Source organism: Nannobrachium achirus, assembly GCF_963921795.1.
Source record: "Nannobrachium achirus genome assembly, chromosome: 6".
Classification (NCBI taxonomy): Eukaryota; Metazoa; Chordata; class Actinopteri; order Myctophiformes; family Myctophidae; genus Nannobrachium; species Nannobrachium achirus.
Window position 1 is genome coordinate 48,503,315 of NC_137815.1, and position 21,597 is coordinate 48,524,911.

The 21,597-nt window shown below is 43.1% G+C and overlaps 1 protein-coding gene across 3 annotated transcripts in view; it reads left to right on the forward strand.

The window, feature by feature from the left end:
• cadpsa (Ca2+-dependent activator protein for secretion a) overlaps positions 1–21,597 on the forward strand; it is a gene marked incomplete at both ends in the record, with an annotated part of 143,171 nt that overhangs the window by 81,889 nt on the left and 39,685 nt on the right. For 2 of the 3 annotated variants that reach the window (XM_080728398.1, XM_080728399.1), the window contains 8 exons: positions 1,494–1,602; positions 2,627–2,842; positions 10,137–10,273; positions 10,825–11,012; positions 17,484–17,585; positions 18,136–18,199; positions 18,909–19,032; positions 20,896–20,964. In XM_080728398.1, coding sequence (XP_080584524.1) covers positions 1,494–1,602; positions 2,627–2,842; positions 10,137–10,273; positions 10,825–11,012; positions 17,484–17,585; positions 18,136–18,199; positions 18,909–19,032; positions 20,896–20,964 — 1,009 coding nt within the window. The remainder of the gene's footprint in view (positions 1–1,493; positions 1,603–2,626; positions 2,843–10,136; positions 10,274–10,824; positions 11,013–17,483; positions 17,586–18,135; positions 18,200–18,908; positions 19,033–20,895; positions 20,965–21,597) is intronic. The other variant, XM_080728400.1, reaches the window with a different exon arrangement.

Genomic DNA, 21,597 nt, shown 5'->3' on the forward strand with positions numbered 1-21,597 from the left:
CACACACACACACACACACACACACACACACACATTTCCCAGCTGCCATGTGCTCAGTCCCTCCCTCTTTGTTGATTGGTTCTTTCATTCCTATTAGAGCTGACATGAGGGCCTGCATAAAGACAAGGACACAGTGCATTCACTCATTATTGCTGGTCATGAACACCCATTAACACCACTTTTATCATCACCACAACTCTCATAGTTTAACCCCCCAGATCCACACACTTCATTCAGCTTATTATAATGCCATTATCATTATCACACACACACACACACACACACACACACACACACACACACACACACACACACACACACACACACACACAATGAGAGGGTAACACAGCTGTCGCGTACTCTTTTCTAATGCTTGTTTTTTACAAATGCATAAACACAAGCACGTGTACACATCCACACAGACACAATATATTTTTAATATCACATTAGAATACATTTTGTTCCCTTTGTTGTAGCTCACATACAGTATGTGACTAGTGCTGAAACTATCAATTATTTTCGTAATGATTATTCTGTTGATTAATCAAATAATGCATTTTTTGATCATTAATTTGGTTTTCTCTTTCATCGATCAATCTTCAAAATAAATAAAAAATCTAAGAATAGAATAGGGAAAATAGACGTTAAAATTTCACAAGAATTTGTTTGAATTAAAATGTATTTTTGATTAATGTTTTTAATATAATTGATTAATTGATTGATATACAGTAACTGTTTATGATCTCAGCTCCCTGAAATCTCAACTCCCTCTTAGGAAAGGGAAGCTGAGATCTCAGTCCCTTTATATCTTTATCTCATGTCAGGAGGGAATCAAGGGAAAATGTACAATACAGGTACATTTGGTTTCATTTGTACACTTGTCAGAGTCAAATGAACACTTACCGTTCGTTGTTCCCTATTGAGCTTGGCACATTTCCTGGGGCAAGCTGCCCATGATCACACATGTCACACGTGTCTTCTTTTTTTTTCACTCTCAAAAAGCGCCTGCAATGTAGTGCATTTGAAACTAAATTGCAGTGCACATCATGGGGTGATCACTGCTTGCCTCCTGTGAATTGTTTTATTTCTATTTTTGTTTATTTTCTGTTTATTTCGTTGCTGAGTGAGGTCAGCATTATTGCTAATCTCAACAGGAAACAACGGTAGGATGTTACTGTGCATCTACATAGCAACATATCGTCGTTGTCGAGCGGAAACCTCGCATCTCAAATGTCTACGTTCTTTCGTAAAGTACAGCCCTGCTTCATGATATAAGGTGGTCGCACAAAAGTAGTGAAAACAGCAGATCTACAAGCACACAACGCCTCGCCTCGCAGTGCGAGGCGTTGTGTGCGTGTAGATCGGCTGTTTTCTCTAGTTTAAATCATTTTTAAAATGAAAAATGCAAAACGAACGGTTTTGGACATACAAGGTTTTCACCCGACAACGACGATATACTTGCTGCGTGTGAAAAGGCTGTGTCTTCTCTTCAGGTCAGCCAGTATACCTTCGCCATGTGCAGCTACAGAGAGAAGAAGGCAGATCCTGTGGAACTCCTCCAGTTGGATGGATACACTGTGGACTATACAGACCCTCAGCCAGGTAACCGTCAAAGAAAAGTTCCTTTTCTTGCGTAGCATCAGAGTCTGTTCTTGAGAGATTAGTGTAACACCTGACAGTCACAGCTAACATGCCAACCAGCTAGCATTACCGTAGTTCAGGGGTCTTCAACGTTTTCAGGCCGGGGACCCCTAAACTGATGGGGAGATGGAGCAGGGACCCCCTACCACCTCGTAGGTTGGGGGGGTCGGGGCTACGACATATTTTTTAACATGTATAGCGAGCAGGGTGGCCATACCACTACCATTTCTAAACATACTACTTATTAACTGAGATCCAATGTCAATAATATCAACAATCTGCATAGTAATCATGTATTCAAGCTATTCAAAATGGATAGAATCATGATTTATTTTTTAACATGAATGTTGAAAATGGCAAAAAAAAAATGCATTTTTTTTTTTTTTTTTTGCAACAATTTCGCGGACCCCCTGCAGTACCTCCACCGTAGTTGGTTAAAACTAAAATGTTTCAGTTTACAGTTTAGAAGCGAAACTAAATATTTCAAAGCTTCATATTCCGTAATCATTGCTATAGAATCTTTGTTTGGTAAAAGGGGTCTCCGACAACCGCACTGGTTACTTGAGTATTTCCAGTTTTCAGTACTTTTACTTTTACTCCACTACACCTCAGAGGCAAATATTGTACTTGTACTCCACTACAATTATTTGAACACTTTAGCTCTAGTTACTTTGCAGATATAAATTATAATATTATAAAACATACATTAATCCACTTTAGCCTTATTTTATACCTAGACTATTTGAAAATAGCGGATCTACAAGCTCACAAAGTTGTGAGTTTGTAGATCTGCTATTTTCAAAGATTTTGTACTTTTACTTTTGGTACTATAATTATATTTTGATGCCAATACTTTCATACTTTTACTCAAGTACATTTTGAATTCCAGACCTTTACTTACTTTACAGAGTATTTCTATATTGCAGTTGATACTTCTACTTAAGTAAAAAAGTACTTTTTCCACCACTGCTTTCCCACGCTGCAGGTCTGGACGGCGGCAGGACGTTCTTCAACGCGGTGAAGGAGGGAGACACTGTGATCTTCGCCAGCGACGACGAGCAGGACCGCATCCTGTGGGTCCAGGCCATGTACCGCGCCACGGGCCAGTCCCACAAGCCCATCCCCCCCACCCAGGTCCAGAAGCTCAACTCTAGAGGGGGCTCGGGGGCCGTGCAGCTCGACGCACCCATCTCACAGTTCTGTATGTGTTCACAACCCCTTTATCACGCTTTGTTCTCCTATAGTCGGGGGCGTTAGGGAGATAACATGGCCATTTCAGCTTACAGTTTACAGTTCACTTCTTGAATGTTTAATCTATAAGAAAGTGTCTCTTTCTTCCATATCTTGCTTTGTTCGTTGGTTCCTTACCCTGGGGCTCCATCGGGGTGTGCGTGTGATGATGCATGTGCAGCCCATCAAAATGTTCTTGCAGTTGCTGCTACATAAGGTTGCCGCAAGTATAATCTAAAAATTAAGAAATGTTCTCGGGAAAGCAGATATTCTTTATTCTTGCTTAGATAATAATAGCATAGCCTGCAGTTAATGGCTGGTAATGTGAAAAGAATGAAGTTCTAAGTATCTCATCTTAGTGGTAATGGGGTGAGTGGCCGCCCGCTAGTTTAGCAATTCCACAGTGCATACCGAAAGCCTGGTCTTTATTTTTTATTTTTTATGTAGAAATAGTCCACCATGTAATGTATAATTGTCCCAAAAGGTTTGTTGGCAATCTTTTTTATACCGGTAAGTGCATAAAAGTAGCATTTATGTTCACAGGCGTGTAACTTGAATGAGCGACCGTTACTGTATCTTTCAAAGTGTGGTGCACACAGAATATCTTACATCCGCAGTAAACTCATGTGCGCAGGGTACTAGCCACTGTTTTTTCTCATGCTATACCTTTCTCTATGTTCTGTATTTCTTTCCTTATATGTCCACACTTCTTACCTGCTTACGTACAGGTGTTGAGCTGTTACCGTCTCCCTCTGTCTCTATTTGCCACCCTCTCTCCCCCTCACTCTGAATCTCTCTCTGTGTGTGTGTGTGTCTCTCTCTCTCTTTCCACCACGAGGAGGGAATTCGACACGCGATATTGTAAAAGGTTAACACCGCTCGCGGCTTGGGAGCTTTTGGCTGGTGGAGACGACGGAGGCACGCCGTCTCAAGCGGACTTGATCCACGTGAGACACCGCCGAGTGAGATAAATCGAGCGAGTCGCTGCGTTGAGCGCTGCGAAGTCCGCTTGAGCCGACTCTGCACCGTCCGAGTTACGTCCTGATGGGGACAGAATCGTAAATCTTCATCCCCCCAACTTTCAGCACCTCTGCACAGTCCGAAGGGTTGCGTACTGCGTGGCCAAAAGCTCCCAGGCCGCGAGGGGCGTGCTGTGAACCTTTTACAATAACCTGCGTCAAATTCACTCCTCATCTTTCCACCTGATTTTGCTTCTGTGCTTTTATGTCACGTTGATGAGCTGAAGTGTTGAAGTGTGCAGTGGCTGCTCTGTGTCTTTATGTGTCTCTGTACTTCTTCCTTCTCTGCTTCCTCTTCTTCTTCTTCACTCCCCCTGCTCTCTTGTAGCTGGACTGAAGGGTAAGTGCTTTCCTCCCCTTTCTTTCTTTCTCTCTCTCTCTGTCTCTCTCTGTCTCTGTCTCTGTCTCTCTCTCTTTCTCTCTTTTACTATTCTTTGCTACGTTTGCCTCTTTTCAAATCTCATCTTAAATCCTCCTCTACCCTTAAGGCGTGACACACGCTCCTCTGCACTTGGTAGTTTTAGGAAGCATGCTAACCTGATTTTGTCTTGGTTGGTTTGACTTGGCTTCTGTTTGCATATTTTGCCGCCTGTCCATCAGAGTTTTTGTGTCACAGGACAGACAGCTCAGCCCCTGTTTGGGGGATTTTAGAATAGTAGAATTTTACCAGTGTGTGTCTATTATTGGGAGAAACTTTGGATGATTGGACCAAAACACCCACGGAAGAATTTACAACAGAGCACACACAGACTCATGTCCCGAGTCCCCCCACACCCACCCACACATGCACAGTTGCACGCACGCACACACGCACGCACGCACGCACGCACGCACACACACACACACACACACACACACACAGTTAAACACAGATTTTTCTCATACATATATACACAAAATATACATAAGGGAATGTCTTAATTAAAAAATGCTTTTGTATTTGCCAGTGGCAGTAGGCAGTGTGCATCCAGCATGTCTGTACGTGAATTATTTTGAACAAGCTGATTTTACACAACCACTGGAGTCCCACTGTGTCTCAGCAGCTGGTAATTACCAAGTTAAAAGTGCCATGCCATGAATAATACAGTGTGATTGTGGCACAATTATTTTGGGAAGCAATCAGACAAAATGTTACCAAATAACGACTTTGCAGTTCACACCTGGATCGGTGCAATGCATAATATAACATGACAAAATATAGGACCCCCAAAACCAAATAGAGTAAATCATTGCAAAGCAAAAAGAAACAGCAGGGCTTTTATTGTTGTTTTTATTTGACGACCAATGACAATTACTGAGTGCAATGCTCACTGTGCACCGGACAATATTTTCCATTTCCATTAAAGAGGGTTTCACGTCCTTCTTTTATTACTTGTGTTTTCGGTTGCTTGGCAAATACGCACCTGGAGTAATATGAATGCTAATGATGAGGTACGTGTGGTGACACCACTTCCTGGTCTGTGTCTCTGCTTTGCAGAAAGGCAGACACTCTGACAATAACCTCTAACTGTTAAAGGTTTAACCTCTAACTGTGGTGTTAGAGTCTGACACCACTGTCACACATCTGGTGCAGTACAAGACTTGTTCGTTCACCACCTGCCCCAATTCTATCTCCTGCTGTCATCCTTCACTGTAAAATTCACCACATTCAGGGGTGTCGCACCGAATTCTGGGCCCTGGGTACAAGGATTCACTGTGGGCCCCCATGAACATTTCAACTTTTCAAAAATAGCAGATCTACAAGCTCGCAGCGCGGCACTCGGTGCCGCGCTGTGAGCTTGTATATCTGCTAATTTTCAATAGCTAAAGTATAAAGTACGTTGCAACAGCGCGCAACAGCCGTCAACTCTGGGCAATGTCGTCCAAAAGTTAAATTATTTCCATATTTTAGGCCGACATTTTCCACTATCGCCTCATCGCCTGCTAACACCAGCAGTTGTCCCATTGACAAATAACGCACTTCCGGAAAATACGTCCGACCGTCGCCCGCTGTCAAAACACACCGTTAAGGTCCCTACACACCGGGTAATATGCGTGACGAATAGGCAACACGTGGTGACTATTTCACATCAAAACTATATACTTAAGTAGTTCCTAACCTTTTCTGGATCAGGGCTCAGTTTAATCTCACCCGCGAACTGATCACTTAACATCATAATCATCGTACCCGCACGGTAATTTGCCAATTTACCAATTATGGTCCTCATTAATTTAGTATAGCGGAGGGTGTGAATATCTCCTTATGTACCTCCCTTTTCAGTAAGAGGTTGTGGATGTTCCCTTCTCCACTGGTTAAGTTAAGTACAGTACTTTGCTATAGCAGAACACACCTTGTAACTTAAATATTTTGAAAGGCACTTTGTACATAACATGTACCATACCTTAAATTGGACACTTAAAGACCTAAAGTTTGTTGTGTTTACTGCTTACTATAAGCACTAAGTAAAGATTGAATCATTATGGTTGATTAATGCATACAAGTTCTGTAGTGTTACATGCATTTAAGAGGAAGCAAACAAAACATAACCTTCAGCTATGCAGTCTATGGCATGTGTTTGTGAGTATGTGTGATGATCATCACATTATGTACATGTGTGCAGACTGATGCCCATGTATTTCTGCAACGTGGTTACAGCTGTGGTTCTTGCAGCTGTGCTGGGGCTGTACATGTTTGATGGCCAGTCCACCAGAAGAAAAAGACACAAAAAAACAACAACAAGACGCATGCTAAATAGCCCCAAATGCTTTGTGACCACCAGCACTGCCCACTGCCCTCCTGACTTCCCTCTTGCCTCCTGCTCGCTATAGCTGGGTTTTGGATCTATAAATGAGTAGCAGCCGTCAATCATTGTCAGGACCTCTCCGTCCATGGGCCAGCCCAGACAGACAGGGGTGACTAATGTCACTGCAAGTTACTGTCCAACCCTCATGCCTCCACTCCCTCTCACTCAAATCAAATGGACCTGACAGGCCACTAGCCACAGACCAAAGGGGCACCGCAATGTCACCTTATAGATTTTGGGGGTGACTTGTACAGGGGACACCGTTGGCGTGTTTTCTGAGCAAAGTCCACTGCTCTTTGTTCTTGTCGACTGACAGCTGGGGTGTCACCACTCGATTGATTTGCTATTATGTGGCATCCTATTAGACTAGCAGTACATTTTCATCCATGCCTTACCCCTTACCCCTTAAAACTTCTTGGCCTTTTTTTTTTTTTTTTACTATTTTGAAAACCATTTTAAAATACTTCAAATAGGCGATCTACATCCAAATAGGCGATCTACATTGACACGATGTGAGCTTGTAGATCAGCTATTTGAACTATTTAAAAATGTTTTTCAAAAGAAGTTTAGGGATAAGGGGTAAGGCATGGATGAAAAGATAATCTAGCATAGCATCTGTATACAAGTAAACAACATATCCAGATCTGTATATAAGTAAACAACTAGGGCTGTCACAATTATTTTGCATAATCGTCATAATCGTTCCCATGTTGAGAAAATGTTGATTTAGTTTCAAATACTTTAAAAGAAATTGCGGAAATAGCAGATCTACAAACTTGTGAGATTGTAGATCGGCTATTTCCACTATCAATGTTCTTTTTTAAGTATGAAGTTGTCAAATATGTCAGTAATTTCTTTGCATATTTAAGTTATGTGTCATAATTGCCATGTGCAACTTCAAAGCCTAAAAGCCAAACAGAAATGTAATTGTCAACGACAAAAAACACAATTAAATCATTAATCGCAATCATTTGAGTGACAATTAATCGTCATGTAAAATCAATGTCATAATCGTGGCAGCCCTATAAACAACCCATCTAGCATCTATATGAAGTGAACAACAGGCCACAGTGTGCTGCTCGCTCCTTCTATTCACCGTTTGAAATGAGAGTTTCTCCAGACCTCCATTTGGAGTGCAGCGAGACCACGCAGGATTACAACCAGAGAGACAAAGAAACCTAGCACCCTGATGTCAGGATTAGGCCTATTGCCTTAGCTTTGCCTGATGACTGGGAAAGCAAGAGAAAAGTTGTTGTAAAATTTTATTCAAAGCCCCAAATTATGGGGACAAAGAAGATTAGCCAGGGTGCCCCCCACAGCAGGGCCCCCGTCCCGGGCTTGCAATGGGATGTTCTGGGCAGCGATTAATTAGGGCCACCGCGGGGGTCCCACGGCCACAGGCTCTTTGGTGTGGATGGAGTGTGTAGAGTATAGGATACCGCTGTTGGAAAGGAGAATGAAGTGATGGCGTGTTATGGGTTTCAGGCCGTGATGTGTGGGTTTGGTTGGGTTGGGTGTAGGGATGGGACAATATGAAAATGTCATATCACGATTATTATTATTGACAAAAGAAACCACAATTTACGATATTATTGCGATAATCAAAATCCATTATCTTGGGGCGGACACATTCGCCAAAAAATAGCAGATCTACAAGCTCACAGCACGTCGCATCGCGACGTGTTGTGAGCTTGTAGATCGGCTATTTTTGGGCAAAGACATTTGATAAAGAGTGAAAAAAAGACTGTATCAACTACGTATATTACAATTACCTTTTACCAATTATAGAGGGTTTAAGTCGTACCGGATATGCAGCGAGGCAAATAAAAGGTGAATTGATCCCAGTGCATGATGGAGGACGATATCACGATAAATTAAATCTCCACGATACGATTATCATGAGTGTTTTTTATCACGATAAACGATAATTTCGCGTATCGTCCCATCCCAAGTTGGTTGGCTGTAGATTTGCTTGGGTATAGTGTGTGGTACAATCTATAGGCAAACATGGCTGTAGGAAATCAAATAAGTCAGACGGATCAACCCTTGTCATCAGTGTTGCCAGACGTACGATAATTATCGTATTTGTACGATAATTTGACCCTCTGTACGATGTACGATCAATAATTCCAAAAATGCCCAAATGTACGATAATTTCGGCATATCATCAAAAAGAGCGTGAATTCACTATTTTCCCTGGCTGCTGATCTGGGATCTGGTTTGGCTTCTCAAAATAAGCCAGGAAATCAGTCAATCTGACCCTAGATCTGTACTTGGAGGCATTAAAAACACTGGTTGCATCTTTCCAGACCAGTTTCAGGCTTTTATTTGTGTAAGCTCCAAGAAGTTGCCTGCCTCCACACAGCAAATCTGATGCGTTTTTGTCACGCAGGAGTCTAAAACGAGGTTGTTTCTTACACTAAAGACGCATTTTTTGGTGAAATTACGTTTTTACGCGAGTGATTTCTCTTTTTTGGCCGTGTACGATAGTTTCATGTCAAATACGATCATTCTGAGCCTCCGGTACGATAATTCAACATTTCCCATCTGGTAACACTGCTTGTCATTAGCCTTTTTGCACCAGTGGTCCACTGGCTTTTCCTTTAGACAAGGTTCTGCATGAACAGAATGTCAACATAACTCACATCTACCTGAGCCCTCACAATGTGATAACTAACAGTAGTACTAACCTTTTGACCTCTACTCACTTCCTGAGAGCTGCCTTGTGAGACTCACACCCCCACACCCTCTTTTACCTCTATGCCCTGAGAGACCTATTCAATCAAAACTGACAACTTTAATTGGCGTTATACCCGAGCAAGCTGTCAGCAGGAAAGTCCTTTACAGCAGTGGTTCTCAACCTTTTCAGGCCATGACCCCCAAAATAATCATATTTAAACTGGGGACCCCCACCCTGACGAGCACTAAGAGTTGAGGCATTACATTTTGTAAATCGGCTATTTTCACATTTTCTCCCTCTAATATTTGACAATTTGGCCAATGTTTAATTTGTCATTTTAGAGGTATTTAGAGTCCTTAAATAGATACCCTCTATACACTTAAACTGTATGGTTGGTTTGTTTACTGTTGAGTGAGGAAAACAATGTTGCACATTAAGTTAATCATCTGGGGGTCCTGACCCACAGGTTGAGAACCACTGCTTTACAGCCCCATTCAACTCTTATATAAGTCCTGTTGATCAATCCAAAATGCTAAACTAGTCTAGATGAGGTGGTGAATGTTTTGATTGAATATCATGTCCCTATTGTGTTAAATAAGGATCTCTGACTACTTCTGACTGTCATTCTCTCTGTCTGTCCCTCTCTGTCTGTCTCTCTGTCCCTCTCTGTCTGTCTCTCTGTCTCTCTCTGTCTGTCTCTCTCTGTCGCTCTGTCTGTCTCTCTCTCTGTATCTCTCTCTCTCTCTCTTTCCTGGCCTGCTCCGGGGGTTGCGGCGTCCACAGACGCCGACCGAGCTCAGAAGCACGGCATGGACGAGTTCATCTCAGCGAACCCCTGTAACTTCGACCACTGCTCTCTATTTGAGCTGGTGCAGCGCCTCACTCTGGACCACAGGCTGAACGACTCCTACTCCTGTCTGGTGAGAAAACCCTGAAACATAGAACTACTCTGATCTAGGGATGGGACGATGAGTGATATTATCGTTTATCGTGATAAAAAAACATAATCGTATTGTGGAGTTCTATTTTATCGTGAAATCGTCCTCCGTCATGCACAGGGATCAATTCACCTTTTATTTGCTTTTATCCGGTACCACTTAAACCCTATATTGGTAAAACGTACTTATAATATATGTACTTAATACAATCACTATCTACCAAATCTGCCAAATAAATTGCCGATCTACAAGCTCACAACGCGTCGCAAATTCGCAATGCAGCGCGTTGTGAGCTTGTAGATCAGCTATTTTTTGGCAAATGTTCCTCCCCAGGATAATGGATGTTGGGGATATTTTGATTATAACGATATTATCATAAATCGCGATTTCTTTGGTCACAACATTATCGTGATATGACATTTTCATATCGTCCCATCCCTACTCTGATCAAGAACAACATACAGTTGGCTCCGAAGGTCTGTGTTGAAAAGTGTATGTGCAATAAAGTGTGTGTGCGTGTGTGTGTTTTCCAGGGCTGGTTCAGTCCGGGTCAAGTGTTCGTCATGGACGAGTACTGTGCTCGTAACGGGGTGAGAGGCTGCCACAGACACCTGTGTTACCTCAGCGATCTCCTGGAGCGAGCGGAGAACGGGGCCATGATCGACCCCACACTGCTGCACTACAGCTTCGCCTTCTGTGCCTCACATGTACACGGGAACAGGTAGGCAGGACTCCAACACACACAGCCACCTCTCCCTGCCGGTACAGCTATCTCAGCACCAGGGGTCATCAACATGTCCGTACATGCGGACAAATGTGTCCGTGGCAAAGACTTGGTCTTGTCCGTGGCAAATTTGAGATTTTCTTTTTTTATTTGAATGTTCTTATTTTGTTCATAAGACCCAATTACTGAAAGTCAAGTCTCCAGGTTTTCTTATATATATAGTAAATTATATTGTCGTTGTCGGGTGGAAACATACACATTTGAAACTTGGAGATTTCAAGGTTTCTGCCTGACAGTGACGATATATTATATGTATATGACACTGTACTAGTGTCATACCACTAGTACAGTGTCAAGCACTAGTACTAGTGCTTCTCAAATGCTTTATTTGCCTGGACCCCCGAACCCATAACCCGTAAGGGTCCATTTGGTCCACTCATGTCTGTGGCAAAAATGGAATTTTGACAAAAAATGACCACCACAAGCCAGCATGGCGATGACCCCTGCTCAGCACAGCTACATTAGCTTCCTTTGTTGCCTTCAATTAGAACAGGTTTCACTGTATGGAGTTTAATAAACCTATTTGTGTTTGATTTGACTCATCACAACCTCACCATTAATTCCTGCACTTTTAAGAACTTGATTTCAAACTCATTTTCTGTTACCCATGAACTTCTGTCTTTTATCTTTTGTTAATTCAAGTGGTCACTCTCATTTGGTACTATTTATGTTATTTGGTGAATTTTCTTTTAATCCATTCTTCGTTGTTAATTTGCTATATTGTTTGCATGCTCAACCTTTTTTGGCTCTCTTTGTCTCTTTTTTTCCCCCTTTACCTTATTTTGGGTTCATGTAACCCCCCCCCCCCCCCCGCCCCCCCCCCCCTTGCCTCATTCCTATGAACCTCACTCTTCCATAATACCAAAACTAGAGAGCGAGTGTGTGAGTTGCTAAGCTGGCCCGTATCTCAGGCTGAACTCGAAAGAGCTCTTTATCCCTGTGTCCCTGATCCCCCTACTACCCCTAAGAACCAACACAAAATCATTGAGTTCATGAAGAAAAAGGACTTCAGGTCCCAGAATTCCTCTGGAAGCAGGAAGGTAAGGACTTCAGTAATCTATGGAGTTAATTCCAGTCGGGGAATGGGAACATACATACACAGAACTATGAAAAGACGATGACATATTCTGACTGGTGTAGGTCTTAAGATGTTAAACTTGCAGTCATGCAGTATTATCATCTCAGTCAAAATGTGCTTTTTAATTTGGTATTTCACTTTCAAACATGTTTGGAGTCATTTTTAATGTCTACTCTGGCACCCCAGACATTTTTAAGTTTGCTTGATTCAGTATTTAGATATTTGATATTCATTTTGATCAGACTTTCTGTTTCCCCCAAAAAAAGAATTTATATAAATTAAAGAAAGTTATTGAAAAAAAGGGGGGAAAAAGGGAGAAAAAAAACTAACAAACACTTCCCCCTCACACATTAGAAAGTCACCAAAACCTAAGGTGTGTGTTTTCAAAGAGACATAAGTCAACATGGAGTTTGAAGTCTGATAAAATGAATATCAAACATCTAAATATTAAATCAAGCAACTTTAACTTGTCTGAGGTGCTCTCAAAAGCCTGAGTAGACATTAAAATGGCCCTAAACATGTTTGAAAGTGAAATATCCCAAGTATTGTCAAAAGCAAGTACTCCAGTACTTTAACTCAATTACAAATTTGACAGAGCAACTTTCAGTAGTTTTTGTAATATTTTACCGGGAGTATCTATGTACTTTGACGCAAGTACTGGGCTTGAGCATAAACGAGGGCCACTGCAGTGGCCAAGGGCAAGGGTTAGGGAGGGCTGCCTGTCAGTGTGTCCTGCTTTGACATCCAGGCATGTGCACACATAGACATAAAAGGGGGCTTGAGCCCCTGCCATTTTATCCATCTCTAAAAAGTGCCCTCTCCAGACCATGAATGCAGTTTTTACTATGGTGAAAGAAATGCAAATGCCATGCCATATCCGAAGGCATGCATTCAAGAGAATTGCCTTGTCTAAACTCTCCTGAACTTGAACGCAGCATCTTATGTTGAAAGAATTGCCCTCTTTATGTAGAAATCCATGCTGTTATGCCACATCTCCAGTATTGACTTGATTATGCTTGGTTCAGTGTGGTATCAAGCGCTGTGACTCATTGTGAGCCTTGCAGTTCTGCTATCTTCGATATTTCCACCAAAAGGCCCTTTTAGAAATGTCCCTTGCCTCTCTAACATTCTCTGCACGTCCCTGTTGACATCTACACACCCCGGCCTTACTGTACGTCTATATGTCCCTTCCTTCCTCCATCCATCCATCCATCCATCCATCCATCCATCCATCCATCCATCCATCCACCCATCCACCCATCCCTCTTTCCATCCATCCATCCATCCATCCATCCATCCATCCATCCATCCATCCACCCATCTACCCATCCCTCTATCCATCCATCCATCCATCCATCCATCCACCCATCCCTCTATCCATCCATCCATCCATCCATCCATCCACCTCCCCATCCCTCCATCAGGCTGACAGACATTGATGGGGCTGACTGAGGACTGAGACCTGTTCTGATCAGCATGGACAGATGGACAGCACTAGCTTCAAGACAGAGAGAAAAAGAGGGAGAGACGGAGAGAGAGAGAGAGAGAGAGAGAGAGAGGACAGAGAGAGAGAGAGAGAGAGAGAGAGTTGTGGGGGGGGGGGGGGTAGAGAAGGAAGGAAGTGAATGGAATGGGGGTAGAGGTAGAAATGGTGAATACAAATAATGGAGAGATGCAGATAGGGCTGAAACTGAAATAGGAATGCATAGAAGAAAGACGCACTCGTTTTCGGGTGGAAACCTTGCATCTCCAAAACCGTTGTTTTTGTATTTATCAGTTTAAAAATGATTTAAACTAGTGAAAACAGCCGATCTACAAGCACACAACGCCTCGCGCTGCGAGGCGTGTGCTTGTAGATTTGCTGTTTTCACTATTCTTGTGCGACAGTCTTGTATGAAGAAGCAGGGCTTTACTTTATGAAAAAAAAAATATATACAAATTTGAAACTTGGAGGTACGAGGTTTCTGCCCGACAGTGACGATATCCACATTCCATGACGGCAAAGGAGAGGGGGGGACCGTGCCAGTCCAGCCACTGCGTGTGCCTGGAGGTCAAGGCATGACAGGATGACAGGTCGTCATATGCGACGGCCCAGTGTCTCTCCTGCCAGTCCCACTGTGTGTCCCCCTGTGCCTCTTCCACGTCAGACCACACCACACCAGACACCCCCCCCCCCCCCCCCCTCCCTCCACCACCTCCGCTCCCATCGCTGCCCATACACACACATACACACCATGACCCCCCCCCCCCCCCCCCCCCACCTCCTAATAGCCTGCTGGCCTGAAGCCACCAGTGATGTGGACTGTTGCAAGTTGGAGCCACGTAGCCCGGGAGGAAATGGAGAGTAAATAATATTTACTCTCCATTTTCTCCCAGGCAACTCGTTCTTCTATGATGAAGTGTCAGGACTTGACTCCTGTCCAGCTCGCAGTAGAATCAGGGGTTGCATTGTGAATTTAGTAGAAGAAATCATAGCTAGCAGCAGCAGGAGCGCTGTAAGTAGTGGTGGAAAGTAACCAAGTACATTTACTTAACTACTGTAATTAAGAACAATTTTGAGGTATTTGTACTTTACTTGAGTATTTCCGATACTTTTACTTCTACTCCACTACATCTCGGACCCAAATATTGTACTTTTACTCCACTACATTTATTTGAAGACTTTAGTTACTGGTCACTTTGCAGATATAAATTGCACAATATTATAAAACATACATTAACCACTTTAGCCCTATTTTATTCCCTGGCTAATTGAAAATAGCCGATCTACAAGCGCATCGTGACGTGTTGTGTGCTTTTTGTTGCGAGTACTTTTTCCACCACTGGCTGTAAGTGAAGGATTTTCCCCGGAACATGCCAGAGATACCAGCCGAATCTATCTAATGTCTTCTGAACACAGTGAGCTATACAGAGGTTACTGTTCCATCACGGTTTTGGATGTTATTCGAACCTGGCCCACCCCATTTCTGCCAGAAAAGGGGGCGAGGCCCTTTGAGCTTGGAGATCTGCTTTACGATTTCCCCAAACATTTTTCTTTTGTATTCTAAGATATGTTTTTGGGCTTTATGCCTTTATTGATAGGACAGTAGACCGACAGGAAATGAGGAGAGAGATGGGGAGTGACAAGCAGCAAAGGTAGTCGGGATCGGGACTCAAACCAGCGACACGCTGTCAGTTTACACTGAGCCTATGTGGTGGTACTGTATGTGCCTGGACCGGTAGGCCAGCAGGCGCCCCTCCCCAAACATTTTAAAGTGGTCAGTTGGTTTTTATAAAATAGTGAACCAAAGAAACGTATTATTAACAAGATCTTAATTGGGACTGGATCCATTGAAATAGGTTATTTTTTTTTAATTCTCTGAAAAGTAATAGTTTGGGACATACAGTACGAGGTTTCTACCCAACAGCGACATCATCGTGGACAGGGAACAGAGCATGTCTGTTGGACGAGGCCCCGCAGGACTTAATTAGTGCGAAGTCTTCTTCTCATCTGATTTTGTCACGTCGTCACAGGGAACAGTCATTTCTCGTCTTCAGTCTCGTATTATTCCGTTTACACACGCACGCACAGTCGCACACACACACGCGCACGCACGCACGCACGCACGCACGCACGCACGCACGCACGCACGCACGCACGCACGCACGCACGCACACACACACACACACACACACACACACACACACACACACACACACCACATTGTGTCATGCTTTTTCTCCCTCCATCAGACACAATTATTTTGATAAATACTGTACTGTATGTACATACGGTAATATAGCCTGCTGTATATTATTAACATTACAAACAGCTGTGTGTGTGTGTGTGTGTGTGTGTGTGTGTGTGTGTGTGTGTGTGTGTGTGTGTGTGTGTGTGTGTGTGTGTGTGAGGCTGGTGTCCTTATTGTTAGTGACATGGTTGGGGTCTGCGTAGACTGTGAGCAGAGTGCATGTGACAGAGGAGGCTCTGTACTGCTGGTCGTGACGGGGGGGCGGGAGAAGCAGAAGACATGACACTCTGTCTTTTACACACGCACACACACACACACACACACACACACACACACACACACACACACACACACACACACACACACACACACACACAAAATACTGTGTGGAAACTGGAAACCTTGTATGTCCAAAACCGTTCCTTTTTGGAAGGATAAGGCATTGTGCGCTTGTAGATCTGCTATTTTCACTACTTGTGTGCAACACTCTTGTATGACGAAGCAGGGCTTTAATTTACGAAAGAGCATACTATGTTGAAACTTGGAGATACAAGGTTTCTGCCCGAGAGTGACGATATGTTATCAGTGAAATACAGTGGGCAAGTGGGGGGTGTTGTTACCCCCACCTCACACCCTGTGTGCGTGTGTGTGTGTGCGTGTGTGTGCGTGTGTCTGTGTGTGGGTGTGTGTGTGTGCGTGCGTGCGTGCGTGCGTGCGTACGTGTGTGTGTGTGCGTGCGTGCGTGCGTACGTGTGTGTGTGTGTGCGTGTGTGTGCAATGTTAGGAGAATAGGATACCAATTTGCTCAGTGTCAACACTCATGGCAGACAGACTCCTCCAGTTCTTTACAGATATGGTGTCAGCGTTCTCTCATAGCCACCTGCATGTGTGTTTTGGCCACGTGCGTGGCTGTATGATAACTATTGGCAAGGAGCAGAAGTTACTGCCTTGTTGTGGTAGCCTAAACCTGGCCTGTAAGCATTAGCGTATTTCTTTAATGAAAAAGATGAATTTCCCACAGTGTCATGAAATGCATTATTCTCGATAACATACAGTGCAGATCAGTGGTTCTCTCACTGTGGTCCAGGGACCCTCAGTGTTTCTTTAGGACAGGGGTCTTCAACGTTTTCAGGTCAAGGACCCCTTAACTGACAGGGCCACTACATATTGTATAAAATTGTGCTCAGATTTTCATCGATTTCATCGATAGACGTGTTCTGTTTCGTTTGACAAGCACTGTCATCAGTCTATGTTGGATTTGTGTGGTTAAATGTTTTACATTTAACATTTAACCACTTAAATCGTCGATACTTTTTTTAATTTGACCTTTCACTCCAAACCTATTTGCCAAGAAATAGCTGATCTACAAGCTCTCAACGCCTCGCAGCGCGTTGTGTGCTTGTAGTGTGCTTGTAGATCTGCTATTTTCACTAGTTTTGTGCGACAGTCTTGTATGACGAAGCAGGGCTTTGCTTTACGAAAAAACATACAAATGTGAAACTTGGAGATACGAGGTTTCTGCCCGCCAGTGACATTATACATGATGTGCATGTACTCCTGAGCGTGAACAATAAAGCATTTGACGTGTTGTTCTTCCAGACCTGATGGCATCGGCACGGTGACCGTGGAGGAGAAGGAACACTTTGAGGAGATCAAAGAGAGGCTGCGCGCTCTCCTGGAGAACCAGATCACGCACTTCAGGTAGGAACTCAGAGGCGTCATTTCAAAAAGAAATAGGGGTGGCAACCCTTAAAGGACAACTTCGTTGTCCTTTAAGGGTTCATATTTTATGCGCTATAGCATATTCATTTTTGAATGGTCTGATGATGTATTTATTTCTGTGATATGATTAAAGATAGGGTAAGTGATTTCACTTAAGTTTCAGTTTCAGTTTTCATGTAGGTGACAGGCGGGGGCCTTCCTCCAATCATGATCAAGTGGGGGCAGGCCTTCGTGCCCCCACAATCGACCCTGATTGGAGGAAAACCTGTCAGCCAACAGTTTTGGTGGAGCAACTGAAACAGTTTTTTTTTCTCCTCACAGGGCATAAGACTGAAGTCCAAATATGGACCAAACACTCTAGTAGCTAGTACTATCAGAACAAGACTCATTTTGTTATTATTTGAATTAAATTAAATCGTTTACCCTTTGAAGAAAGTGTTGTGATTCAGGATCAGGATGGTGTGACCTCAAGAATTACATAGTGCATTTAAAATGCATGGTTTTATGTTTGCCATACTTGCCTTCACAGATACTGCTTTCCGTTTGGTCGGCCTGAAGGAGCACTGAAAGCAACTCTGTCCCTCCTCGAAAGGGTATGTTCCAACTCACTGTTTCTCAAACTTTCGAATTCCACGGTCTCCCCTTAACTCTGACAGTGTACAAAATGGAACCAAATGGACAATAGGGTTCATTTGGTTCCATTCGTACACTGTCAGAGTTACAGACGTGTATGGGTCAATTTTGACCCCCCTAAAGGACCCCACAGAGTCCCCGGAATCCACTTTGAGAAACACTGTTCTAACTGTCTGTCTGTCTGTCTGTCTGTCTGTCTGTCTGGCATTACTTTTTTCTTTTTTTTTTTTTATTATTTTATTGTATTAATTTATTTTATTTTTTTCAAAAGTAATTGAAAAACACAGCCCCTCGCGCATTAGGACAATATCAGTCATCAGAACCAAGGACGGGTGTTTTTTTTTCGATGAATCTGTCATGGTTCAAATGGAGTTTGAATTTAACAATGGGATTGTATTGGAAGGGGGCGTGTCGGATAAAATGAATATCAAATATCAAGTTACTTAAAATCTGTCCAGGGAGGGGGGTTCCCAAAAGCCTGAGTAGACGATAAAATTACCCACATGTATTTTGAAAGTGAAATATCCTTCCAACACGGCAGCCAGCAGCCCCTCCCATGGGTGGGCCGCGAATGCTTTCCGAGATTTTTCACTTTAGCACTGATGCAGACCACCACTGCTGTAAAAGAGTTAATGATTACAGAGATATTTTGTCATTTTGTGTTTGAAGGTTCTGATGAAAGACATCGTGACCCCGGTTCCTCAGGAAGAAGTGAAAGCTATGATCCGTAGATGCCTGGAGCAGGCTGCTCTGGTCAACTACCAGCGTCTGTCTGAATACGCCAAGTTAGAAGGTAGGTCATCACTTTCTTGTCTGAACGTGTGGACAGTAGGTTTATTCTGTTGTGGATGACACAACAGTTGTGTGACAAAGTATAATGATCACATCCGCAGTTATAACTATTTGTTTCCGCACAGGAGGGCAACATTGTCAGTTGAACAGAAACATTTCTTAGTGATTATGGAATAAAGTAGCCTATATATGTATCAATTGCTATTTATTTCAGGCAGACGGGAGAATGTTGCCCTCAGATCAGCAAGATTTATTTTGTTTTATTTTCTTGCTGTCGTCCCCAGGTGAAGCAATGAGTAGCTGTTTATTTTCCTTGTTTCTTTTATTCCTTGTTTCTTTTATTTATTTTGTATTTGTTGCATTCAAATAAATAAATAAAAACACAGTTGAAGATGTGATTGGATTCAGTGTAGAGGGTCCCCCTCTAGAGACGTTTGAATGATTTGATGCCTCTCAGTCTCAGTGTAGAGAAGAATGGAAGAGGGACAGAGATTCAGAAACACGTTTGAAATCCTGACACCAGGATATTATTCCCTAAAGCCCCAGTGGTGGCCTACCCTGTATTACCCTGCTGCTTTCGCTGTTTTCTGTTACTTAAACTGTACTGTTATCTCCTTATCAGAAGAAAAAGCAAAGAAAACAAATTAGATACATTTTTTACATTTCGGTGGGTGCTCCTAACCTTTTGAGTTGGTTTGGAGTGGTGCTCTCTAACCCTACTGTTTTCTCCACAGCTGCTGAAAAAGTTCCTTGATCGTGATTCGTAATCAATCTTTTAGGCTTGTTATGAGATTTAAAATTAATTGTTCTTGCACTGATGTCTCTTGTCTCAAAATGACGACTGCAGTGTTTGATGTACACGTCCAACAACCTGTTTACAGTACTTAGCAATGTTTGCAGTAAGTAAAAATGCATTCAATTCCCCACAAACCTTTCTACGCTGATCTCGTCCACCATGCCTCAGCTTCTTCTTCCAGCCGAGTCCTGATCTGTTTCTCTGTCTTCAACTATGGCCTGCCTAGTAGTTGGGGTGACCCTTTTCTTCTCCTGTCCTATCTCTGCTTTCCTCTCCCCTCCTCTGTTCCCTTGTTCTCAGACAATCTTCATCTTCCTCTCACTGCCTCCCCTCTGTATTCCTTGTCTATTGGCTTTACTGGCATTCTCAGTTACTGTTTGGAAACAGGGTTGGCCAATACATAAGGAATGATGGGATTGCCCCTCATGGCAATTCAGCGTTTCTATCTGTTGCATGGGTTTTCTTTAGTAGGCATCATAGACATTGTATACTACTGGGAGACGTTGTATCTCTAACACAAACGCGACACAAATGGGACAAATGTGTGCCTCAAAGATTTAATAGCACAGCACAGTACACAGCATTTAAAGGCAATTACCCGTGTGTAACTAGTAACTACACTTCCAGTTTAAGCAGTCAATTCTAAACGATGTCTGTAAAGAAATACCATCACCACACTGAAGACACAAAGGAAAACTAACCTTTAGTGTCTCAGTTGGGATCGTAAATTCTCCCCAAATTATTTTCTTCATGTTAGTTCCTCAACCGTGGGTTAACTTAGAGGTTTCAGACTTTTCCCATCTCTCATACAAAATGGAGAGGGAATGGATGGTCCATCCATTCTCTCTCCCCGCCCCTCTCTCCGCTACACAGTAAAATCCTGGGCGTTACAGATGGAACCAAACAGACCTACCTGCAAGGGTGTGTTCGGTTGCATTTGTACGCCGTCAGAGTTAAGTGAACAGGATCTTACCGGCAGGCACGTGGCCTCTCAACGGTACAGTCTGTGCTCGTCCTCTCTGACCCCGGCCTCTTGCATGCCCCGGTATCCTCCCTCTCTCTCTGTAGGGAAAAAGAGAGAGATGTATGAGCACCCTGTCTTCTGCTTGGCGTCTCAAGTCATGGATTTAACCATTCGTGAGTACCTTCCTCACCCCAACCCCACGCTATACCATCCCGCTCCCTCTCGCTCCAATGAGCTTTTTTCCGTAGAACCTTCTGCACGATTTGCACTAGAAGCCACCTCATATTTTCCTGTTGCTTACTCTCACCCATGTCTCTTTTGTCTTTTTGTGTCTTTTCTTCGTCCTTGGAGTCCTTTGGTCTGTTTGAATCTGTTGCTTCTGTCTGCGTAAAGACTTCCTGGTAAACCGTTTTGGTTTGATCTACGGGGGGAATCCGTCATTTTCTTTTGTGTCCTGCCCTTACAGAAAACAAATATATATACCGAAATACAGTACTGTATTTCATGTTTCAAAGTTAAAAAAAAGAAAGGTACCCATGTAATATATATACGTTTTGCTGTGTGGGCATGGCCTCTCTGTCTGTCTGTGATTTGAATGCATTTTTACTTTGCTTCTGTGTAAACCTGTTTACTGTTTAAGATCATGGTACATGGTAGAGAAGCACCTCAGCATTAAAAGGATATATCCACACCCTGACTCCAAAAGACGTGTATACGTAACATGTCTCTGTGCTGTAAGGGAACTTCAGAAGATTAGCTTTTTGGGACAGTTTTTTACGGCTTTTGCTATAAATAAAGAAGATATT